Genomic DNA, 27107 nt, shown 5'->3' with positions numbered 1-27107 from the left:
TTCAAATAAAATGGGAAAACAGAATGAGAAGAGACAAAAGCTAATTATTCCATAAAATTGCTAGGAAAATATATAGTTACATAAGTCAAAATTAACATATTCAAAACTCAAATATATTACTCTGTACCAACTGAAATTTTGCGATTAAAAAAACAAAAGCTCAAGTCAGAGATTAAATATTGCTATTTCAACATCTGTTTTTTGAACAGATGTTGAACATTGGTATTTCAACACTGGTATTTCAACACAGCCAGAAATGAGCAGAAAATATGTAAACATACTTTGGGGCCTGGGAATCCTTGGAAACCTGTCAAACCTTGAATACCATGTTCTCCCTGCAATGTGAATAGATATGATAACCATTATTGTACGATGTTGGCCTGGTCTGTAGAATAAGTGCTTAGTGAATTTCTGAGTTGTCACCTACAGACTGCCCTTTCATGCCAGGCTCTCCACATGGTCCTTGATCACCTTGTGCTCCTCGGTGACCTCTTTTACCTGGAATTCCAGGTTGACCAGGTAGCCCTTGTTCACCCTACGGACAAAAAAATAGAAGAAAGGTTATCTTGACTTTAGAACCTATAAACATATTGGCTTTTAAATGAAATCTAAATACTGGCCCATCCTCAGGCATGTGTACAAGGCACTAGAGAAGTCAAAATCTGCATGATCATTCTCCCTACCAATAGTTTCCATATACATAATATTTGATTACAATGAACGAGAAGTGTGGCAGCAGGGAAATAGAATTCCAGAGATTGTGGTCATGACTGTGGAAAGAGGAGGGAAGAGGGGGCCTGCAAAAGTAGGAGGAGGATAGTGGGGCTACAGAGAGAATGGTGAGGGTGTAGGATGTGTGGAGGCGTTTGTATGCGATGGAACTTTTATTTTATTTGAATTGAAATTATTTTGCTGTGTTTTTCTTACATACAGAGATGATTCAGCTATCTGATATCAGAGACAGAGCAGAATCTCTTGAAGTGTGAACCCTGGTTTTTGCCGTGAGTATCTTTTCAATTCCATCATTAAGAAATTTCAATTATCTGTTTCCCAAGATTCCTTTGATACCAGTCCTCTTTATCCCCTAAAAGTTCACTTTTAAGACATACTTTATTATCATTATTTTATTTTAAAAAGTCAAGTCCTTTTAAAATTTATTTTTATTTTGTTTTTGAAGTGAGGGTTGCAATAGCTTTTACCATTTCTAAAAATAAACAAGAATCATGTGGAGTTTATAGATAAGGTAATGAAAAATGATGCTTGGTAGACTTTGACCAAAGCTTTAAGATTAGCAAATTATCCTTCACTGTATTGAGATAAAGATACAGCTTTGGGACTTGACAAACTGGATCTTTTTTTTTTTTGCAGATTCACGCATAAAAGTTAGGGATCTTTCTTATTTATTTTCCTAGGTTTAGCATTTGGTCAGCTATCTTGTATTTCAGTGGAAAGGGATATTCATGGTATAAACATTAACAGAACTCAAACTTTAAACAGTAAGCTGCTGGGTCATCATTTTCAGTTTACCCATATGGGTCAGAATACCTAGAAATTCTTTATAAGTGGAACTCTGAAAATCAAATTAAGAGGTAATAATGATGAGGGTGCCAATGTCTTAATCTTAGTCTTTTATGAAATAGCATTAGATACGGGACTAGTCTCTTGGTTGTCTGGGTCAAATCTGCACTGAGATATTTCTAAGAGAGGTTTTGTATGGAAAGCCTATTGCCATGTGGCAATACTCCTGGCAATGAATGTTAAGGCAAGACAATTACTATCAGTTTGACTTTAAGAAATAATCTGTACTCCTATCAGATTTATTAATTGGTTGGTTAGGTTCAGAAGTAGGGGAACAGGAAGTATAACTGAGAAAGTATGCAACTGGAAATAAATAAGATTTTTCTGTTTTGGCAGAGAAGGTGGATGACAGAAAGGAAAGAAGAACCAAAATGAGTCAAAGAACATTTTTTAAAGCATCACCAGTCCTGGGTTTATGAGTAGTTTTGGCAAATGACATGCACTGTGGCTATCACGGGAGATGGCTGTGTCAAGGCCACACACTTTCGTTTTTTCCTAATGTGTTTTCATGTTAGCCAAATTTTATTAAAAGCTATCAGTCTTACCATCCTGTGATCTAGCCAGTAAACTCAGGGCCAGGAAGGATGGTCAATACTGCTCATCCATCAGAACAAACATGAAAGTACCTTCGGGCCTAGAACTCCTGGGCTTCCTGGAAGGCCCGATGAACCCTTTGCTCCTTGAGGACCTGGAGACCCAGCCAGTCCCATTCTTCCTGGGCTGCCTCTGATGCCCTAAATAACACAGATAAGAAATGAAGACTGGTGCAGCTCCTAGAAAATCCATCCAGATGCTCAATAAATGAAGGAGGGGTTGGTGTTCTGAAAGCCTACTGTTGATACACTGCCCAGGTTTGGGAGTTATCCTGGGCTTCTTTCCCAAATAAGTGAAATGTTTAAATGATGTTTTGGCTCACCTAAAATCTCTAATTATAGTTAATGTAATGGTCTTGGGTTTTTAAAATAAAAATACTGAGGCAGCACAAAGTCCACCTTTGTACTATCCACCAAAGTCAGTATCTTCTGACTAAGTAGCCTAGATGTGAAGTATGTTTGTCACATTCTAACTTTTTGTGTTATACTCCTGTGTGCATGACAACTCTAATGAACATACCCTTAAGAAGAATATTCTTCTTATTGTGGTCATTATTTCTCAATATATACAAATACCAAATCACTACATTGTACACTTGAAACTTATATGATGTTATATTGATTATATCTCAGCAAAAAAGATTCTAGTTTTCAATCACACATGACTCCAGAAAATTTGCTTCAAATAGCTTAATTGGGAATAAAGTTAAGTAAGCAAACAGTATTTCCTCAAAGCCAAATCCTAAAACAAAGTTGGTAAACTATGGTTTGCAAGTCAAACCCAATCCATCCCCTCTTTTTGTAGAGCTTGTGAGCGAAGAATAGTTATTACATTTTCACATGTTGAAAAAATCAAAAGAAGAATAATATTTCAAGATGTGGAAATTACACGAAATTAGTTTCAGAATCTGTAAATAAAGTTTTATTGGAAAACAGTCATGCTCATTCATTTATATATTGTCTGTGACTGCTTTGTGCTATAATGTCGTTGTGGCAGAGACTAAAAGGCACTCATTGCTTCCCACTACTGCTTGTTGCATTGCAAATTACAGTGATGCAATTATAACTTGACAGTGTTTTGAGAGGAACATATATTGACTCATTGTGAGATTTTATTATCAGTGCATATCTGTTGTATCAAAACAAGAAAAGAAGAAAACAGTGGGCTTTGAATGTTGTATTTTTAAGGCACAGTGGAATGTGGATTATTTTGTGATCAAATTAGATGTGAAAGCTTTATTTATTATGCAATGACACTATAGTTTTGCTAAAAAAAGTACAATATACATCAACATTATCATACCAAGCACTCGACACAATATTCCCACCTCACAGAAGTGTAACAGTTAGAAAAATTAGGAAACCTAAAACGGAGTATCTTATCACAATAAAAATTCTTCACAAAAATTTGAAAATGAAGTTGCAACTAAAGTTTCTGAGTGGCTCATTTGTTAGTCCAACAGAGTTGCTTATTGATAGATTTAATTAAATCGTGCAGCAAAAATAAACTCGTTTCTTAGCATTTTGGCAAGAACAGTTGCTTAAAATGTCAAAGACACTGGAGCAGCATCAATAGTCAATTGAAAAATAAGGCAAATGCTTTCAAGTGGTTTTCCTTGCCTCTTGATTAATCGACAGATGTTAGTAATACTACTCAGCTGTTTATTTGAGGAGTCATTGCTGAGTTTGAAGTGCCTGAAGCATTAACCTGTATGAATAGTTTGTGGAGTGACTATAGGTAAGAATATTTTCAAGTAAGTTAAAACATTAAATCAGTTCAACCTAAAGTGGTATCTGCTAAAATGTGATAAAACTGATGGCAATGGATTAGCAATGGATAAGAGAAAGACTAACTAGACGAATTAACAAAACTTGTGAAAATGTTAAGATTATTTAGAGCTATGTTTATTTATTGTATTATTCACTATCAGGTACTCTGAGGAAAATACTTGAATCTAGCATATGTTATCATCGACTCTTGTAAATTTAACCTTCCGTGGTTCTGTGAATTTTTTTTGTCAAAATAGAAACTGAATATCCTGACTTTCTCTAACATGTAGCAGTTTGATGGCTTAGCAGGGATAAAGTTTTATTGAGATTTTTGAGACTATGATTGAAGTTCTTTTGAATGAGAAGAACTGCCCTCAACCTCTATTATGGAATGATAAATGGCTTTAGAAATTAGATTTTGCTGCAGACTCATTTAATGCTTATCTATGAATTCAACCAAAAATTGCAGGGCAAAACAATGCTCACATGTGAAACATACTGTGATAAAGTCATTTTGATGACAACTAATGTTTTAATCACAAGTAATGTCAAACAGCTTTATACACTTCCTGTGCTGTCAAAAATTAAAACAAGAAGTGAGATCTCCATTTCCACACAAATTTGCGGTGGGTAGATTTTCTGAGCTCAAACACTTTCAGCCTTTGAAAGTGAAAAGGATTTTCACTTTCAAAAGCGTTTCTAAAGCATTTTTCAGACCTAGATGCAAGAAATTTCTATATTCAAAATCCATTTAACTGTTCACTTGAGAAGTTCAACCTATAACTTCAATTGGAAATGACTAATGTACAATATAATGACATTCTAAAAGGCAACTACCAAGAGAAGAATCTAACAGAATTTTATAAATTCCTCCCAAGCAATGAATATGCTCAATTAAAATCATATGCTCATGAACTGCAGTATTTGGCAGTACATATCTGTGTGAAAAGAATTTTCAAAGATGAAATATGTAAAACATGCAAAATCTCATTCTAAGTCACATTAACAAATGAAATTTTGATGATAGGAAACTGTAATAAGCTAAATGTTATCCCCCTTGCAAAAGAATTCTGTTTTTCTCATTAGTAGACTTGTATCACAAAAAATTATACTACAGTAATATATTTTAAATTTCATAAATAACAATTTTGTGAAAACTTATTTTCTTTCTTGTTACATAAGTTCTTAAGTAATACCCCTGATTTTGCCTCTTGCCTTGCAAACTCAAAAACAGTTATTAATATTTACAGAAAAATTTTGCTGACCCCTGTTCTAGGAGATGATTGCTACTTTCTGAGTTGATTCCTGGGATAATAAATTGGGTCGTATAATAGTTGTTCCATGCATTCAACAGTATTTGTTGAATACCATCTATGTGTAAAGAAGGTATCATGAGAAGCCCTGTGGAGAATACAAACATAAATAAGATATGGTTTTTATTTTTAAGAAGCTTAAAATTAAGTTAAATAGACTGTAACATAAATAGTTATAATAAAGGCAGAAATGTACAAAAAAATAAAGACCAGATGAGAAAAGAGATATAAATACTAGAAAGGTGCTGAAGAGGGGAAGTTACCTTTGGTGCTAATTAGAAAAGAAATTACTGAGAAGGTAGGGTTAACTGGATCATAATAAGGTAAAGCTGTTTCCCTTAGAGTTATAAATGTGGTAGGAGAGATAACTGACTCCAGATACGCTAGACTCATTTCTGTGGAAGGCCTGCTTGGGAGAATAGGATTTAAAAGGTAAAGCCAATTTTGAATTCAATGCTAAAGCACTTTTCCTTTTTTTAAAAAATGTTTCCTCCAAATTATCACATATCTTTTTATTCTCTTACTAGTGGTAAAAAAATAGTTCAATATATTAAAAATTACCTTTTCTAAGCAGATTTTCTTCATGATCACAAAACTCACTAAAATAATGAATAAAATCATTTTTTCTATCACTATCACTAGGTGCCATGTACTATGCTCAGTGCTTAGGACACAGGCTCCCATTCCTTAGCTTGACCTTCAAATCTTTTTTTGTCCCAATCTACATCAACCATTTTATCTCTCACCATTTATCTATATTAGTGGCTCTCAATATTTGTAAGGAACCATTATGAGGGCAAAATCTATATAGGAAGGGAGGAAGGGAGGGGGGCATGACAGAGGGAGGGAGAGGCAAGGGAGAGAGAGAGAGATCCACATTGTGGACTTAGGATTCAGGTGGTGTGGTTCTTCCACCTTGCTTGTACCTTATCCTAAGTCATTAACCTACGCTAGTTCTTTCCCTTTGCTTCTTGCTATGTGTTTTACATTGATTTGATTTAATTTGGTCTGGGAGCCTTTTGGTTCCATATCTCTGGGATAGATTATCTGGTAGTGTATTTTCCATATGAACTGTGAGAACCCTGGAGACATGAGATGGTGCCATTGTAGAGCTCATCAATACAAATGAAAGCAAATCCAGTCATAGTCATTTGAGACTGCGGGATACAGAATTTCAAAAATGTTCAGGGAAGGGACTTCCCTGGCGGTCCAGTGGTTAAGACTTCACCTTCCAATGCAGGGGGTGTGGGTTCGATCCCTGGTCGGGGAGCTAAGATCCCACATGCCTCAGGGCCAATAAACCAAAACATAAAACAGAAGCAGTATTGTAACAAATTCAATAAAAACTTAAAAAAATGTTCAGGAAAGATATAAGTGTTATACCAATGGCCAGGATTCTAATGGGAATATGACTATAGGAAAGGCAAGTTTTAAAAACAAAATTCAGATGAATAGTGCCCTTCCCAATAAAAACAAAAAGAGGCTGAAAAACCTGAAGAAACCAGTGGCCTAAAGAGAAAGCAGATTTTACAAGGTCATAAATAAAAGATGGAAGGAAGGACATGTAAGCCAGGAGGAAAACAAATAGACCAACAAAGTCGCTCCAGAATTAAACTAGGTGAAAGTTTATAAAATACGAATGAGTGTAGAATTTAAAAAAGTAATAATGGGTTGTCTTTCAAGACTGAGCGTATCCTGTGTCTGGCTGTATTAGACAACTAGTGATCCCAATTGGAGAGGAGATGTATCACGTGAAAGATCACCCTAGATGACTTTAGGACACCTCAACATTCCGGAGTTCTAAAATAGTACCACTTTACCTCACTTTACTTGTAAGTTTAGGTATTTTTAAAAATCTTTATTCTCCAACAGAAAAAAAATGTATCTTTTGGGTGCTACATGAACAATGGACATGCAAAGACTGCTGAACATTCCTGAGGTCAATAAGTATTTTTAGTGAGAATAATAAAGACCATATGACTAGTCCTTAGGGTTAACTGTACACGAGAAACTTCATTTTACTTGCAGCGCTATCAGACATTGTAACACAGCACGATAAATATGTTCCAAATCATTTACTGTTCACATTGGTTTCTTAGAGAGAAATTTGAGGAAAGTAGCAGAGTGTTCTGTACAAAGTTCCAAGCAATGTTTCATACAAGTAGAGAACAAACATTTCTTATGAATATACAGATGGATGAGTAATTCTGCTTTCAAGAGAAACAGATGCTAATCCCTAGGAATTCTTTCCAGTGTTTTCTAAATGATTTGTCTAAAACCAATCAGCAAAGCGTAAGTCACTGCGAGCAAATTTTAAAAAGTAAATAAAATCAGAATTACCATTAATTTGTTCAGAGATGCTGAGACCAATCAATAGTTTACCTGAGTCTTAAAAAAGTTAGTAAAATGATAAGGGTACATGATGACTCATGGCCAAAAACTTTCATTATCCTCAGCTAGAAGGCAGTCTCCCTGCTGAAATTGGTTTTGACTCTGTAAGAAAGTGTCAGTTTTTACAGGACTGAAGCTGATGGCTGCTTAAGCCTTGGGTTTCTAAGGAAACAAGTACTTGGATCAGTAATGACAATAATGTCAACCACAACGACAAGAGTTACTTTTTATTGCTTACTTTTTATTGCGTGTCTTCTATGTATAAGAAACTGTAATGGCAATATGGTTGTGTTGTTTTATTTAATCTGATGTCAGTTAAGGAAAGAAAAGGAAGTTGCTTTCCACTTTGACTTCCCTGTGCAGAAAGGAAGGAATAGTTTTAAGTCTGCCTTCATCCTGGAACTAAATGGAAAGATCTGGTAAGGAAAATGGGGCTAACTACACATATTAGAGGACAGACACAGAGACAAATTTTGGAACAATGATGACTGGTTTGCATTTAATAGTGAAACATACCAAAGAGAACGTTATGCTGTTTGTTATTCCCCAGGCCCCTTGGTGTAGCTGTCTTATTCTCATTAGAATTAAAACAAATATATTAAGAAATAGAATGTGCTAAATAAAGGCAACAATAGAAATCCACATTTTAAAGAGGATTAGCAAAGGAATACTATCTTTAAAGTTTTAAGTAAAATGAAATTTTTTAATGTGAATTTCACTGATTTTTCAATAGTAGATTGATAAATTTAAAGCTACACTGAACTTAAGTTAGTTGATGTTTTAATCTAAAATAAAATTACTAGGAAAACAGTTTTTTCCTTTCCCTACGGCCAAGCACCCTCCTCTGTGCTCATAGCTTATGTTTATATAGTTACTTGCTGTATGAGAAAATAGAAATTAAAACTAATTTACTTTCTGTAGTATAAAAAATAAATGTGACGACCTAATTTTTTTTTGCATATTAGGCAACGTAAGTACAGTATTTTTAAAGCCAGCAAACCAGTGGATTATAAAAGTAATACTTTGCTTCCTTTACTCCAAGCAACTAAAAACACTTCTGTTTAAGTAGGAATTTCTCATTTTATTTGGCTTACTAAATATATCCCTCCTAGGAAAGAATTGGCTATTTAAAAATATGTGGGGTAGTAATTATTAGGTGATTATATGCAAGGCTACATTATAATAAATACTGTAGCATTCATAACACTTTCCTGTAGGGGCGTTCATAAATAATGTGGCCAAAATGTTAGAAATAAGATTTATGAATGAGCTGTATACCAAACTTAGGAGGTAACTTTAGCTTTGAATCACTAAACATGTTAATGCCTATGGAACTTGGAGTGGGATTGAATTGAGGCAAGTCTTAAGGTAGTGAAGGTAGGTCTGCTTGACTCAAGTCCATTCCCAAGAGCACACACAACTAACTCTTGTTCAGTTTCAATGGATACAGGCATTTCAACATTGTAATACCTCACAGAAATTACTCATTTTCATAGAACAATTGGTCGTTTATCATTCTTGCAAAATGGACAGCTTCAAATGCCACTATAATATTGGACAAAATAAGTGTAGCCTATGAAATCTCCTTTACCCAGGCCTCAGCCTATAATCACGGGACTAACAGGGAGTGAAGGATGATATTTCATCTATTCTTTGACTCTAAGCATGACTAGGCATTCATACCACCATGAAGAAATGAATGTCCATCCTTTTTTCAAAAATAACAAATTCGTACCCATACTATCTTGCTTGATCCTCGGCCAATCCTATTATCATGCCAAACTTTTTCCTGCCTACAGGTCTTTTCATTTGGGGTTTTTCACATGGCAAGTTCTTCCCTCATTCTTAAGTACTTGGGTCAGTCTTACCTTCAGTCCTTAGCTCAAGTGTAAGCCTTCTCAGTGAGGCTGCTATAGTCTATTCCATCTATAAGCTATTTCGCATTACACTTTATCTCAAAATCTATTTCCCATTATGCTTTCTTTCATAGCACTTCCACAATTTAGAATTACTTGATTTGTTTATAGACTACTACCCAATTATTAGGTTGATTCATATTAAAATGTGACTTTTTTTAACGTCAAAAATGGTCAAATGTCAGCAATTTCCTGCAGTTGCACGTATGTTCCATGAGGGCTTTTCTTTGCCCATCTTGTTCACTGCTGTCTTCCCTAACTCCGGGCTCATATTGTAACTGAGCAGGACTCTATGGGGCCTTCCCGGAACAGACCCATCCCCCATAGCCTCTGCTTTAGCTCCCCTCTGAAGTATCTAGATTATAGTATCTGATGCACATTTCCTGAGTTGCTTTACAGATACTAAAACCTCCACTAAATGGAAGAAATTAACTACTTGATGACCATGAGCACATAGCCCCCAGTCCCACAGGTGCCTAAGCATTGATAATGTTAACCCCTCTGACACACCACCCTGTAACCTCACCATCAACCAGAGAATTTTTTATGAGCTAATCACATATCCTGTGACACCCCTCCCTCACCTCGCCTTTAAAAATGCTTTGCTGAAACCCATCCGGGAGTTTGGGCTTTTTGAGCACTAGCTGACCAGGACTCCTTGTATGGTGCCTTACAATAAATGTTGCACTTTCCTTCACCACAACGTGGTGTCAGTAGATTGGCTTTACTGTGTGCAGGCTAGTGGATCCAAGTTTCATTCAATAACACTGTTACGTACTAAACAAATATTTGTTCACTGAATGTTAGACTAGCCATGAAAATTATTATGAAAAGATAGTAACTCAATACGTGCATGCACCGTACTGAGCACTTCACATACAAGATCTCATTTGGTTCTCATAAAAACCATATGAATTAGATGTTATTGTACTAATATTATAGATGATTCTTAAGATAAGTAGCGAACACATCTTAATTTTAAACTCAGGTTCCCAAAGTCATAGTTATTATGCAAAGGACATTTATTCTTCAAATATTTATTGAGCTTCTTCTAAATGGGACTGACACTATGCTAAGTGCTAGGGATACAAAGACAAATAAAACAGAATCCACGTTCTATAGAAGTTTACAAATGCCTGGGGGAGAAAGACATGGAGATCAGTAATTAGAACCCATATGAGCCATGGTCTGATGGAATCAATGTACAGAGTGTACAGAAGTTCAAGCAGGCATGCTTAACTTTGACTGGAGAGTCCAAGGAAGAGATAACAGTTCAATTGAGTCCTGAAAGATCAAGAAGTTGTTCCTCCTAGGGAAAGATGGAAGAGTCTTCCAAGCAGAGGGAATAAATTACACGTACAAAGCCATGAAAGTGAGGGAAATACACAGAATTTGGGGCAATGTCTAAGAAATTAAGCGTACTTGAAAAAAGTATAGCACAGTGGTTAAAACACAGGCTCTGAATCTAGATTGTGTGATTCTGAATTCTGGCTCTATTATTTGTTGTCTGTGTGACCTTGGGCAAGTTACTGTGAGTCTCAGGTTACTTTTCTGTAAACTGAAGATAATAGCTATACCTATGTCATGGGGTTTTGGTGAGAATTAAACAACATCATATATATTCAGCACCTGGAATAGTGCATGGCACATATTATTAAAAAAATTTTTTTTGCACGTTTTACCATCTTTATTGGAGTATAATTGCTGTACAATGTTATGTTAGTTTCTGCTTTATAACAAAGTGAATCAGCTGTATGCATACATATATCCCCATATCCCCTCCCTCTTGCGTCTCCCTCCCACCCTCCCTATCCCACCCCTCTAGGTGGTCACAAAGCACGGAGCTGATCTCCCCGTCCTGGCACATATTATTTAATAATTGTTTAATAACTGTTAGACTAAAATACACAGCACATGTGAATAGCAAGGTAGAATGTATGACTGGAAATGTAAACAGGCCAGATCCTAAAGGAACAATATTCCACAAAGAGTATGAACTTTATTGGATTCGGAGTCACTGAAGCGGCAACTAGGAAGGTTACTTCCTTTAGCGAACCTTTCATTTTGTTGCTAATAAGCAGCCAGACAGGCTGAGTTCTGTCTGCTCTGGAACAGTTCCTAATGAGCAGTAAAGGGGCCAAAACAAGCAGAGGGTGGAGAAGAGAGAGAAAGTAGCAATCAGGATAAACCCTAACTGGATAATCAACCCCTTAATAATCAAGAGGTGACAGGATTTGATGAATGTAGATCTGGCTGATGCCGGTATGTTTCTTCCTCCAAAATACTAAGAAATACACCTTCCTGGAAACAGAAGTTTCTTTAGGGTGACCAGCTCATAAACTAGAGAACACACAACCCAGAGGGGTGCCAGGGCTGCTGGTGTTCCTAACAGAGGCTTCTACAGTGGTCCTGCTACTCTATGCTTGGATCATGAGTGGGCTGATGAAGTGTGTTTTTCCTTCTTAGACTGGACACAATTCACAAGTGGAAAATGCAAGAATTTCAACGTTCTTTTAGGACAAGCATCTCATTTTAGACAACACTTAAGCCTGTGTTCACCTGAGAAAGTGCATAGTCAAGACTGAAAGGCCTTGGGCTTCCCTGGTGGCGCAGTGGTTGAGAGTCCGCCTGCCGATGCAGGGGACGCGGGTTCGTGCCCCAGTCCTGGAGGATCCCACATGCCGCAGAGCGGCTGGGCCCGTGAGCCATGGCCGCTGAGCCTGCGCGTCTGGAGCCTGTGCTCCGCAACGGGAGAGGCCACAACAGTGAGAGGCCCGCGTACCGCAAAAAAAAAAAAAAAAAAAAAGATTGAAAGGCCTTGATTTGTCCTAAGTGAAGCTGTTAGTTTTGTTTCTTTCCCTTTTTTCCAATAACCAATTTTATAGTTGCAGCAGTGAAAAATAAAAAAAATGGGTAAGGCTTCATTTTGATGACAAATAGATTTATGATCTTTGCAGGGAAAAGTTGTTTTCCTTTTTCATAAATGAAAACAGCATGGTAGACTCATTTACTACAGATGTGCTAAGTTGCCTAGTCTCAAAACACTCATTTATACAGAAGGAAATTCACACAGTCAACTGTGAGCCTCCCCAATACTATCCTTCAGTTATAGTCACATGACTTTAAAAAAACACTGAAACTGCAGTGTGAATGTGCCAGGAATACTTTAACTCCTTTGGCCACATCAAAAAAAAGAAAGAACATTGTTTAGGAAAATCAGGCAGTTGCATAATGCTAGAAATCCCAGACTAAATATTTTTCTCAGTGGAAAAATCCAGCAGTCTTTAAAGGTAAGCCAAAAAGCACCATGGTGCCATGATTTGAAAAAAAGAAAAAACAACAACAAAAAAAAAGACCAATGGAAAGATGTCCTTATCCTTGTTGAAAATATTCCAGGGAATTTGCTAGTATTACTTTCTCTTAAGCAATTTTTCTATTACCATAGTAGGTTTCAGAAATAATTATCTTAGAAATCACTTTTCCTAATGACCAGTTTAGCCACTGTACCTAATTTCACTGAACAGACTTGTCCCTTATAAAGCATTATAACTAATTTCATATCAGATGTTCTACAGGGAGCAGAAACATTTGTGGAAAGTATTTCCGTATTCATAAATACCAATATCATGTGTAAACCTTGGGGTTGAAAGGGGATTCTTCAAGGGAAAGTTATTTTGTTTTTATTTCAATGGTTACAAAATGCTTCAATACTTATGACATCCTGATTTCTAAGTATGCATGTAAATCTTTTCTAACATTCTTTGAAAATGCTAAAAAGTAGGAGACAATGAGTTATGATCTGATACCTAATTGCTTACTAATGGAAATACCAGATGCCACTCAACTTCATGGCCCTGTGAGGTATACTGCAGCAGTATTCAACATTATTGTAATTCATTTCAATTTTTTCACCACAGAATTCAATGAGCTTTTTATACTAGTCATATATAAAGGGATATGTGGCTCAGAATCTGTTTTTTTTAATGACCTCCAATTAGAAGTAGAATAACTTACTAAGTGGAGTTAGAATATGCATGTTTTGTTATCTGACCAGTTCATACTCAGATTCTTTTTTCCCTTGATTTTAAGTCTTCAGTCTCTCCATCTCTACTAAGTCCCTCTAGCATTTAAATATGGTTAAGGCTCGCTCATTTAAAAATAACTTTCTACCTTAGCCTCAGTTTCTTCTCCAGTTATTGCCCTACCTTCTCCTTCAGAGCCAACTTTCTCCATTGGATTGTCTGCATATCTTGATTTCCTCATACCCTCTCACTCCTTAAGCACTCCAATCCTGTTTCTGACCCCACTAATCAAATCAAATACTCACTTGCTAAAGTTACCAATGACCTCCATATACTAAAATACAATGATGATAATTTTATCTTGTTAGATTTCTGTATTAGGTGTGTGTGGGGGTCCTTATTTGCAAACATCAGAAACCAATTAAGCACAAAATTTACTGAAAAGATATTGAGTAGCTCATATAATCACACATAAATCTAGAAAACCAGGTTTGGAAAATGGGTAGAATTAAAAGAAGACTAGGCAGCCAGAATTTAGACACTGTAGTGAGCACCAGACCAGCTGCTGGACATTGACCGCAGTCATCCTTGGACACTGAGTGCCACTAAAAGTTACTGCAACTGCCACCAGAACGGAATCTCCATTATCGCTGCTTCTGTCTTACTAACTCTGCAATGGAAGGTGTGGGTGAATATAACTGATTTCTTAGGCCTGGGTCATAGGCCTACATTCTTGTTTCAAAGAGGGAGTGGAAGGTAAGAGTCTAGACTTTTTGACTTCAGTAGTAGAAGGTGGCTTGCCATCAAGACTCAAAAAAGAAAGGAAACATAAAAATTTTTGAACATAAAAATGGGGTCAAGATGCTGAGTAGCCAAAAAACAAAACCACAAACAGAATAAAACACATGTCCAACAAACTCTCTCATGATGATTAGACACAGTCGATGACTTTCTCCTTGATGTATTCTTAAGCTCCCACGACATTACATTCTTTTTCTCCTATCTATTATGGCGACTCCGTCTCAGACTCCTTTGTCATCTCCTCTTCCTTCTTTACCTGACTTCTAAATGTTAGAATTCCTCACCACTTGGTTCTGGACCTTCTTTCCACTGTTTATCTAATATTTGTGTGTGTTTTTCTTCATTTGCTCCCTATGTCCATTCACTGCCCCTTCTCTATGTTGCTATTTGTATTGAGTCTTCTGATCCATGAACATAGTGTATACACCATTTAACATTTGGGTCTTCTTTAATTTCTGTCAGCAATGTTTTACAGTTTTCAGTATCAAGTTTGCACATTTTTGGGGGGTCAGATTATCCCATTTTGATACTACAGTAAGTACTGCTTTTTAAATGTCAATTTTTGATTGTTCGTTGAGTATAGAGAAATACAATTTTTTTTTTTTTTTTTTTGTGGTACGCAGGCCTCTCACTGTTGTGGCCTCTCCCGCTGTGGAGCACAGGCTCCGGACGCGCAGGCTCAACAGCCATGGCTCACGGGCCCAGCTGCTCCGCGGCATGTGGGATCTTCCCAGACCGGGGCATGAACCCGTGTCCCCTGCATCGGCAGGCGGACTCTCAACCACTGCCACCAGGGAAGCCCCTACAATTCATTTTTGTATATTGATATTGTATCCTGCAATCTTGCTAAATTCAATTATTAGTGGGGTTTTTTTGGGTAGATTCTGAAGGATTTTCTACATAGATGATTGTGTTGTCTGTGAATAAAGACAGTTTTATTTCTTCCATTCCAATCTGGGTGGCTTTTATTTCTTATTCTTTTACTGACTAGAACCATTAGTAGAAGCTCCAGTACAGTGCTGAATGTATCATATAAATGTAAGAGGATAATAAAGATATCTGCTGGCATATGAGGCCTTGGAAGGTTTATCTCACAAACACCTACATTGAAAATACTTTTTGGAGGAAGTACTCAAATAATAATAAAAACAAATTCAGGAGGTTCTATAAGGAATACTGAAAGTAATAGTGACTAAATAGCTTAATTAAGTTTACTACTATGTTAAAAAAAGAAACAAAGGAAATAAAAAGAGAAAGTAGGTCAGAATGGCCATCATCAAAAAATCTACAAACAGGGCTTCCCTGGTGGCGCAGTGGTTGAGAGTCCGCCTGCCGATGCAGGGGACACGGGTTCGTACCCCGGTCCGGGAAGATCCCACATGCCGCGGAGCAGCTGGGCCCGTGAGCCATGACCACTGAGCCTGCGCGTCCGGAGCCTGTGCTCCGCAACGGGAGAGGCCACAACAGTGAGAGGCCCGCGTACCGCAAAAAAAAAAAAAAAAAAAAAAAAAAAAATCTACAAACAACAAATGCTGGAGAGGGTGTGGAGAAAATGGAACCTTCCTACACTGTTGGTGGGAATGTAAATTGGTACAGCCACTATGGAGAACAGTTTGGAGGTTCCTTAAAAAACTAAAAATAGAACTACCATATGATCCAGCAATCCCACTCCTGGGCATATATCTGGAGAAAACCATAATTCAAAAAGATACATGCACCCCAACGTTCACTGCAGCACTATTTACAATAGCCAGGACATAGAAGCAACCTAAATGTGCAGCAACAGATGAATGGATAAAGAAGATGTGGTATATATATACAATGGAATATTAGCCATAAAAAACAATGAAATATTGCCATTTGCAGCAACATGGATGGACTAAGAGATTGTAATACTGAGTGAAGTAAGTCAGACAGAGAAAGACAAATACCATATGATATCGCTTATATGTGGAATCTAAAGAAAGGGTACAAATGAACTTATCTACAAAACAGAAACAGAGTTACACACATAGAAGAAAAACTTATGGTTACCAGTGGGAAAGGGGGGAGGGATAAATTGGGAGATGGGAACTGACATTATACACATTACTATATATAAAACAAATAACTAATCAGGACCTATTGTATAGCATAGGGAACTCTACTTAATACTTGTAACAGCCTATATGGGAAAAGAATCTAAAGAAGAATGGATATATGTATATGTATAAATGATTCACTTTCCTGTACACCTGAAACTAACACAACATTGTAAATCAATTATACTCCAATAAAAAATTTTTTTTTTTTTTGCAGTACGCGGGCCTCTCACTGTTGTGGCCTCTCCCATTGTGGAGCACAGGCTCCGGGCACGCAGGCTCAGCGGCCATGGTTCATGGGCCCAGCCGCTCCACGGCATGTGGGATCCTCCCGGACTGGGGCATGAACCCGTGTCCCCTGCATCGGCAGGCGGACTCTCAACCATGGTGCCACCAGGGAAGCCCCACCAATACAAATTTTTTTAAAAATCAGAATAAGTTAAAAAAAAGAGAATGTAAATGCATGAGAATTATAAGTCAAGATTCAAGGTAATATCAAAAAATGATGAAGGGAAAGAGTGGTTTATAGAAACAAAAGGACATGAGAACAAACACAAGTACTTGTCTTGTTAGAGGGAAGATACAGTTACTGATTTATTAAACAAATCACTAGAGTTAAACAAGGACATATTTAGTTCTTAAATTTGGGGCAGCTGCCACAAGAACATCAACTGAAAGAGAATAGGTAACTTTTAAACCTGCAGAAGAGAATTCAATCTATCCAATGGAAATCAGAAAATAAGAAAAAAGAAACAAAAACCCCCAAAGATAGTATAGGACAAGGAATATACAGAATTAACATGGCAAAATATTCTTAATAGAGGAATTTTAGATGCATTCTCTCTAAGATTTCAAGCAGTAGAAGGAGGTCTGCTATTACTGCTACTGTTTAAGATAGTATTAAGGGTCCCTATCCACCTATGTGGAAAGAAAAAAAATGAGTTTAAGAAAAGAGTTAAAGCTGCCATTGTTTGAAGATATTACCTACCTAAAAATCCAATAGGATCACAATAGCAAATTATTAGAAATAAAAAAATCCAGTTGTATAGAATGTAATCTAAATCAGTAATATTTAAGTAATAAGTAACTAGAAAATAAAATAAAAAATAAGAATACATAAGGCCTTTATTGAGGGGCCATATTGCATATTGATAAGAACAAAGAATATGGAGTTAGACTGCCTTTGTAGCTATGTGACTATGAAAGTGACAATTTTTTTTGTATAAAATAAGGATGATAATTGTATCTATAATATTGTAAAGATTAAATGAGTTAATACAGTAAAACATTTATCATGGTACCTGGCATATACTAAGTATTATATAACTTTTTACCATTATTATTATGGAGAAAATCTATTATAAGATCTTATATTGATAAGATGACAAGAATATTTTATCTCAGATAATTAAAAGGTTAAGATATTAATTTTCCCCAAATAAATCTAAGGCAAACCCAGTGATAATTCAAGTTTATGTTCTGTTTTTAAAGAAACTCAAATCTAATCTCAAATATATGTGGTAGAAGTGTAAAGAAGGGGCCTTGCCCTACTAAATATGGGGACATAAGACAAAGCCATAGTAATAAAAACGATGTGATAATACAAATAGACCAGAGATCAGCCAACTTGTTCTGTAAAAAGGCTGGATAGTAGATATTTTAGCCCATGTGGGCCACTGGTCTCTGTTGCAACCAGTCAACTCTGTCATGTAGTGCAAAAGCAGCTATCTGTAAACAAATGACCGTGGCTGTGTGCCAATAAATTTATGAATACTGAAATCTGAATTTCATGTAATTTTCATGTGCCACAATACAATATTCTTTTTATTTTTTTCTACCATTAAAAATGTAAAAACCATTTAGCTCACTGGCCATAGGAAAATAGGCCAATTTGGTTTACCAGGTGTAGTTTTTTGACACAGGAAACAGATTGCTGATGTACACCATGTATAGAGAGAACTTAAATAGTGTTGCCTGGATATTTTCTGTTTGCCTTTTGAGATCTGCCCTTTTCCAGCCTGATCTGTGACCCAGCAGGTTCCCTTACTGGTGAGTGACATACCAAGGGCACGTGGATGGGAGGGAGCCCCCCCTTGGTGAAGGCAGTAAAGGAATGCATTGTTGGTAGTGAATTTTTGGGGGGGGGGTGTGTGGTATTTTTTTTTAATTGGGGTATAGTTGCTTTACAATGTTGTGTCAGTTTCTGCTGTACAGCAAAGTGAATCAGCCATATGTATACATATATCCCCTCTTTTTTTTAAATTTTTTATTTTTTGCGGTACACGGGCCTCTCACTGCTGTGGCCTCTCCCGTTGTGGAGCACAGGCTCTGGACACGCAGGCTCAGCGGCCATGGCTCACGGGCCCAGCCGCTCCGCGGCATGTGGGATCTTCCCAGACCGGGGCACAAACCCGTGTCCCCTGCATCGGCAGGCGGACTCTCAACCACTGCGCCACCAGGGAAGCCCTATCCCCTCTTTTTTTGGATTTCCTTCACTTTAGGTCACGACAGAGCACTGAGTAGAGTTCCCTGTGCTATACAGCAGGTTCTCATTAGGATGAACTGGGAGATTGGGACTGACATATATACACTAATATGTATAAGGTAGTGAATTTTTAAAATAATTTTTAAAATTGCTTTTGTTTTCACCATCACAGACTAGCAATTCTAAACCATGTCAGTGATAAAATAGGCCTCCCTACCAGGGCAGATTGTTCCTATTATCACTCTTACTTGGTTGAGTTTGGCTAACAGGATGTACTGTTAGGGGACTGGAAGACAGGAGGAGACTGAAATACTTATTCCCCTGGCTCTCCCTTTGCTGAGTTGCAGTGGATTGGCTGAATCCTTCTATTGAAGGTCTCAACTCCTGCTAAATGGCTTTCTCCTGTGGCAATAACTACTTTCTCTATAATTTTGTTCCCCTTTCCTTTGTCTCTTCAGGCCTATGGGTTGTAATGATGCGCCATTGTTGCTATCCGTCGGGTGCTTCAGCATCTCTTCTTGGTTTTCATTAGCCCTGCTCACATTTTTGTAAGTAGTCCCTTTATTAAACCTTCCTCAGTTGCCCCACAGTTTTTAGCTAGACTGTGATATGTAATCGGTAATAAGAGTGAAGTCAGGAAACTAACCCCACAAATGGGATTCTGAGATTGGTTCGCTCACAATCAAGGAATGCTCAGATAACTTCCTTGTTGCGGATAAACGGACACTACTAATCTGTGGTATGGAGTGGCATCATGATTATTCAAATTAGCACTGGCCATGACATTAGATTAAGTGCTGCTGGAGGGCAAAGTGTCAGAAGATCATGTGGCCTTGGCATGTATTCACTATGGTGAACATAGTGACTATAAACACTGCGTGATCAGAGGGCAGTCTCTTGAGTGATCTAGAGAGAATACAGAGAAAGGGACAAAATAAAGGTCTTGCACACTCAACTTAGAACATAATGAAAAATCAGAAAATCCCCACGGCAGCTTGAAGGAGTCTTTCATCTCCTATAGTCCAAGGCAGATGTGGCTGAGGACCCAAACTACTGTAAGATTTGCAGAATGTGTATACAAATACATCTTCAACTAACCAGACATCTTATGCTAAATAAGGGCACTGGGTGGAGAAAGAGTAGAACTCCAAGACAAGGGATGGGGATATTTGAGCAGATATGGGCAAGACTAAGAACTGTGAAGCTCAACTCCCTCTTAGTCTTCCTTGCTTGTGGAGATAGCCACCTGCTCAAGCATCTGGGAGCACCATTAATCGTCTGATGGATTGGCAATTTGAAGCCTTGACTCAACTACGGCCTACAGTTAATGAGGTTGAACGCTATAACTCCCCTAGAATACTGCGTAGGAAGGGGTTCAAATGCTCAGGAAGATAGAAGTGTGGAGACAGAGTTATCACGTGCAATCTGATCAACCACCCTCTAACCATGGCCCCTGAAAGGGATCAAAGAACACTCCTTACCAAGGTGTTAAGAAATGTCATAAGGATAAAGTTCCCTTATTTAAATAGGGATATTGGACTCTGAGTGGTAGATTCTAGGTGACAGTGCTTTACTATCAGAGAAGAGGTAGAAGCAATTATCACACTAAGCCATAAGATGTTTTGACTAGATGTTTTGACCTGCAGAGATCTGTGCCGATGGTGAGTTGATCAAAGAGCCATAGGAATTAAATATACCATATGCTAATATATTGATGTATAGGTAGAAAAATTCTAGGTCTGATGGGTATAATCCTAATTAAAGTCACTGTACTTGGGATTCATGGCCTCTCGCTCAGTTCCCAGACTCAAGCCAGTTCCTACATCAGAATCCCTTGACTGAGGGGGAGGCAGCTTCTCTTTGAGGAAGAACCCTGCAATGTGGTCATAGGTGTACACAGTGACTTCTGCCCTAAGCCTTCTGCAGAGGGACATGTGGTCATTTACCAGGTGACTGAACACTGGGGAAACAGAAACTCTCAGCCTTTCTGGGGGCTGTTAGATATTGGATTTGAACTGAAAATAAACCTTGGAAATCCAAAATATCATCACGGCACTCTGGTCAGAGTGTAAGTTTATGAAGGCCAAGGGATAAATAATGATAAATGCAGATTGGGCTCAATTTTTTTCCCAAGTGGGTCCAGTAGGACTGTGAGCCCAGTTTTTGTTTTTGTATTTTCTCCAATCTCAGAGAATAGTAACAATCCCTCACTTATAAAGTAAATGCTACTGTGGTAGGAAGGGAAGAGACATGTGGAAGCCCCTGCAACTATCTCTTCCTGCCCCCTTCCCCACAATGTATACCTAAGGTAACACCACACCCCTGTAGAAAACTGTTCATATTAACCACCACATCCCTGTGGAAAACTGTATATACTACGGCCAAAAGACCTGAAAGATGCAAAAGCAGTGATCCTACCATATCCCATATCCATTTTACTCATCTGTTTGGTGCACATACCAGATAACTCCAAGACTTAAACTTACAAACTCAACTGTGTGTTGATGCCAATCACAGCTGCAGTTTCTGATACGGTGTCTTTACTAAACAGTACAGCAATTAGCAACAGCAGTTACTGACCTAGTAAAAATACTTCCTACCAACATTCCTATCAGTGAAGATGATCAGAGGCAGTTTGCTTGCCTTCACAAGGCAGAAAGAGCTGTATCACTTCAATGCCTTATCTCAGTGCTGTGTCAGCTCAATTTTCCTCTCTGTTATAAAATAGACCAGAGTGATATCTTTATAGTCTTGACATCTCACAAAATATCAGGCAGGTCCATTAAACTGAGGCCACTATGCTAACTGGACCTGGAGAGTGGAAGAGAACAAGCACCCTAAAGATACACCAGAGGATAGGATTAAAAAGTTCATGGGACTGCTAAATGGAAGAAGTTCCTAGGGGTAGTGGTTTGGGGGTATATCAGGTTATCCTCTCTAAAGTAGAGACAAGTTGTTGCACTTTGCATTGCTCATCACAATAAAAGAGGCACAATGCTTGGTGAGCCTCTCTGGACTTTGGAGTCAATCTATACCACCATTGGGTATGCTGCTACAACCCATTTACCCACTTACTGGGTAGCCTGTAAAGTTGCTAGGTTTTTATTGCAGTCAAATATATATAACATAAACTTACCATTTTAACCATTTTTAGATGCATAGTTCAGTGGCATTAAGTACATTCACATTGTTGTGCCACCATCACCACCATCCATCTCCAGAAATTTTTTTTTTTTTTTTTTTTTTGCGGTATGCGGGCCTCTCACTGTTGTGGCCTCTCCCGTTGCGGAGCACAGGCTCCGGACGTGCAGGCTCAGCGGCCATAGCTCACGGGCCCAGCCGCTCCGCGGCATGTGGGATCTTCCCGGACCGGGGCACGAACCCGCGTCCCCTGCATCGGCAGGTGGACTCCCAACCACTGCGCCACCAGGGAAGCCCCAGAAATTTTTATGTTCCAAACTGAAACTCTGTACCCATTAAACAATAACTTCTCCAAATCCTCCTCCTCCCAGTCTCTGGCAACCTCCATTCTATTTTCTGTCTATGCATTTGACCACTCTAGGTACCTCATATAAGTGGAATCATATACTATTTGTACTTTTGTGTCTGACTTAGTTCACTTAGCATGTCTCCAAGGTTTATCCATATGGTAATGTGTGTCAGAATTTCCTTCCTTTTTAAGACTGAATAATATTCCACTGTATGTATATACCACATTTGGTTTATCTGTTTCCCTGCTGACAGCCACGTAGGTTGTTTCCACCTACTGGTTACTGTGAATGATGTTGTTATGAACATTTGGAAAATTTTTGTTCAAGTTTCTGCTTTCATTTCTTTTGGATATACACCCAGGAGGCGAGTTGCTGGATCATACGGTAATTCTGTATTTAATTTTTCAAGACCTGTCATACTGTTTTCCACAGCGGCTGCATCATCTTACATTCCCATTAGCAATACACAGGGTGCCAGTTTCTTCACACACTTACCAACACTTGTAATTTTCTGTCTCTCTTTCAATTTTTTATTTTTTTGGATAATAGCCACCCTAGCGGTTGTAAAAGTGGTATCTAATTGTGGTTTTGATTTGCATTTTCCTAATGATTAGTGATGCTGGGCACCTTTCCATGTGATTATTGGTCACTCGTGTATCTTCTCTGGAGAAAGTCCAGTTCTTTGCCAGCTTGCTAGTTTTGGGTGGCCCCCGACGAAAATGCTCGGCAGCAGATTCAGGATGCTGTGTAAGCTACCTTGCTATGACTAAGCAGATCCAATAATATCAGAAGGGTCTGTGGCTGGTAGAGATGCTATATGGACCCTTTGATAACCCCCACAAGAGAATCACAGCTTATACCCATAAGGTTTTGGACATAAGCAATGCCTTCTTTGTCAAATGTAATTTCCCATTTGGAAAGCAGTTCTGGGCTTGCTGTGGTTGAAGCTGAATAACCGACCCTGAGACATCAAATGACTATGTGTCCTGAACTGACCATTATGATCTGAGTGATATTTGATCCACTAAATCATAAAATTGGCTGGGCACAGCAGCGTTCACTCCTAAATGGAAATGGTGTATATCGAGACTGGGTCCTAACAGGTCCAGAAATCACAAACAAAATATGCAGGCAAGCAACTGAGACTTCCATGATACTTGTTCTACTGCTTTACCACTGCTCCTTCAGCCTTCCTAGAGAATTCCCCTTACCAGTTAGTAGAGGAGAAAAAAGTTCAGGCCTGATTTATGGATAGATCTGCATTGAATGTCAACATCTGCTAGAAGTGGATTGCCACTGCATTTAAGCCTGAAAGATATCAGTGAAGGAGACTCTTCCCAGTGGGCAGAACTTGGGGCAATCTGTATACATAGGCAATCCACATAGCCATGTTTGGTTGTCTGCAACCAAAGAGCCCTTTTGATATAACCCAGAGGTCTAACTGGGTCTTGGAATAGCCCTGAGTGTGCAAATGGCTTCAGCATCTGGCTTTAAGTCCTCTTCATTCTTTTTTATTCTATGTGGAACCAGTGATTTGGTTTTATGCATGAGCCTTCACCCACACAGCCAATCAAAACCGTGTGGCAGATTCTAGAATGCAACTTAGACAGAATTAAAGTGAAATCAGTATCTTATTTGCATCTACCATTTTCTGTATTGGCTTTCTCTTAGCCATTATATTACTGTCCTTTAAGTAGTACCCCATTAAAGAAGGATGTAGAGTTGTTAGAAAATGTCTGTTTTCTTTCTGGAAACTAGCAGCAGATAACAATCACTTGCCACATTGCTGTTTTTACGTAAGAGAAAATGGTTCATATTTTTTTAGTCTGAATCAATGTTTTCCTTTTATTTTCCAATTTTCAGTCCTTTCCAGGAAGACCTTCAGGTGTCACATACTGCCAGAAAGAAGTTGTTTGCCACAATGAAGTATTAAGTGACTTGGTGTAAAAAATGTGGATGACTTTGACCTGTCACTAGTGTCTGATGAATATCTTATATGCTAAATGTCTGAAATTCTTATTAAACATGTATATATATAAGATCCTGATTTGTATTATCCATATCTGGAATAAGTACCTGGATTAGTATTATTTTAGTCAGAAAACAAATGAATCCCTCTTCCCAGTAATTAAACAAATCTATTTGCTGTTATTAGTATTTACAATTCAGCTTCTAGCCTTATCGACTACTGGACACATCCACATACATACCACCTCCATGACTAAACCTGTGTTCACAGCAAGAAATATGACATATTTTGAAATGTGGTTTTCCTTGTTTCAGCTCTCAAAATCTTACTCAAAGCAGTAAGATTCACTCTAACATTTCCCAGTAAAACTTAAGTAGGGACTCTCAGACCAATTCAAAGTGTTTTACTGTTGTATTTTTAAAACCCCACAACCTCATTTTAAGACTCTTATATGGTGAGCCTAGAGTGCAGCATCTACATGAAGGTTCAGGGCGCGAGCTCCCTTTAAGACTGGGATCTCAAATGGAAGTCCTCTTTTAACCAGACTGATGTTAATGGCAGAAGTTTAGAAAACATATATTTTAATCAAAATATCAGCCTCGCTGTCAAATTTCTCTAGGGCTTACACCCTGATGCTCTGATGTTCAGATATACTGTCCCCAAAGCAAAGAGAAACCATACTAAGCCTCCTTAAAAATATTCACCTTTCCAAATAGAATATGGCCAGATATTTATTTCTGAAATAATTAAATTGGCTGGGTCATAATTTGATACTTATTTTTAAAGAAATGAGATAATTCATCATAGTGAAAGAATAATATTAATTTGGGCTTGAGCTTTGCTACAGTCCCATGCTACATGTGAATAAACAACTAGGATTGATTCATTTAAGAAAAGAAAAACAGGTCAATAGATAATCATATCCAAAAATAGTGGAAATGTCAAAGGACAAATTTTACTGGATTACTGAAATATGCAATTAATTATTCTTGTATTTCAAATGGAAACACAACATGAGATAACAAAAAATATCTGGATTATGATGACCTTGGGAAGGAAAGAGGGAAAATGGCTAAATGAAGACAAAAATATCATTTTAAAATTTCTGATCAAATAAATAAGATAGAAATCTGCATAAAAATAATAATCTACATCACTGCGCATTGCATCACCACTAGATGAACATAAAGAAAATGTTCACACAATTTCTGTAAAATAGTGAGGCTATAAAAGTAAAGGGAAAATGATTTTGGCAGAACTTACCTTGAGTTATTGCCAAGCCTGAAATGTTCCAAAGGTGGCTTAAGACATTTGATGAACTCAAAACACAGGTTGTGTAGCCCTTAAAGTTTTTTTTTTTTTTGTGGTACGCGGGCCTCTCACTGTTGTGGCCTCTCCCGTTGCAGAGCACAGGCTCCGGATGCGCAGGCTCAGCGGCCATGGCTCATGGGCCCAGCCGCTCCGTGGCATGCGGGACCCTCCCAGACCAGGGCACGAACCCATGTCCCCTGCATCGGCAGGCGGACTCTCCACCAATGCGCCACCAGGGAAGCCCCCTTAAAGTTTTACTTCTTTATTGTTCCTATGTACCAGCTTTTATATGTGTAAAAATAATATAAATTATTAATAATATGGGTTATTAGTTATAAAACATCCAACATGTACTCATTGACATTCCCTGGAAATCATAAACACAATATGAACCAATGTCAAAGTTAAGAAAGACAGCCAAAGTATCTATGGTTTTAGTAAAGAGACACTTATGCATAAGATATAAAGAGCAAAGAATATTCAATCTACTCACAGGAAGTCCCTGTTTTCCTGGTAGCCCAACTTTACCAGGGTTTCCTGAAATGCCTTCTGCTCCAGGGTATCCTTGCATGCCTTTTGGCCCAGGTAGGCCTGGAAGTCCCTTGGTAATTAAAAATTACTTGGATTATAGAGAGATGCTGTACAGATGTTTAAATGACAAACACTTTTATACTTATTGGGGGGTGGGAGGTTACATTCTTAAAACCCTGTCCCAGGAAAATTTTTCCTGTTTCCTGGATTCCTTAATAATTTACTATTTGGATACAACAGATCAGGTAACTGTTCCCTAAACTGAAATGCCAAGCTAATCAGCAATTTATTGTGTAACCTTTTCCACTTTACTGTAATTTCCTGGTATATCTCATTGTACCAGCCCATGCTCTATCCAGCTGTGGAGAAAAGATCAGCTATGTGCACCTGTCAGTTTAGGATATAGGCTGACACTCACCATCTCTAAAACTCTGTATTGTATTATTTTCCCAAGAAATAAATTACGGCTCTTTTAGTTGCCACTTTGAATTAGATAATTATATGACTGAGTAAAGGTCTGAACATTTTGTTTGTACTCTTGGGCAACTGGATTTAATCTGTAGGGAATCTCTGATCTCAATGTGCTCATAATTTATGTTCACTTTTCTTTACTTTTTTTGAACCAACACAACACAGGCCACCCAAAGCAGGCTGTTGGCTAGGGGAGACCAGCAGGAAGTCTTTGCTAATAAGCTAGTCTACACATATTTGCTTGGCCAAAGAGGAAACGGATGGCTAAGGTAAAATTAATCTTTGTTCTGTGATGAAAAGATTCAAAGCTTTTTTCTAAGACTTTCTGTTCTATTTCCCAGGAAAATGAGAGGCCGAGTTCTTCAATTAAAATCCAGCTCATGT

At 37.9% G+C, this 27107-nt stretch overlaps 1 protein-coding gene across 1 annotated transcript in view; it reads right to left on the bottom strand.

The window, feature by feature from the left end:
* COL24A1 (collagen type XXIV alpha 1 chain) overlaps positions 1–27107 on the bottom strand; it is a gene marked incomplete at both ends in the record, with an annotated part of 398127 nt that overhangs the window by 37265 nt on the left and 333755 nt on the right. The window contains 4 exons of the mRNA XM_082834714.1: positions 282–335; positions 428–535; positions 2205–2312; positions 26215–26322. Coding sequence (XP_082690840.1) covers positions 282–335; positions 428–535; positions 2205–2312; positions 26215–26322 — 378 coding nt within the window. The remainder of the gene's footprint in view (positions 1–281; positions 336–427; positions 536–2204; positions 2313–26214; positions 26323–27107) is intronic.

The sequence above is a fragment of the Leucopleurus acutus genome (genome assembly GCF_964270905.1).
Source record: "Leucopleurus acutus genome assembly, chromosome: 2".
NCBI classification, from domain to species: Eukaryota; Metazoa; Chordata; class Mammalia; order Artiodactyla; family Delphinidae; genus Leucopleurus; species Leucopleurus acutus.
The sequence above is the reverse complement of the archived record's forward strand: the minus strand, read 5'-3'. Positions and strand labels throughout refer to the sequence as shown.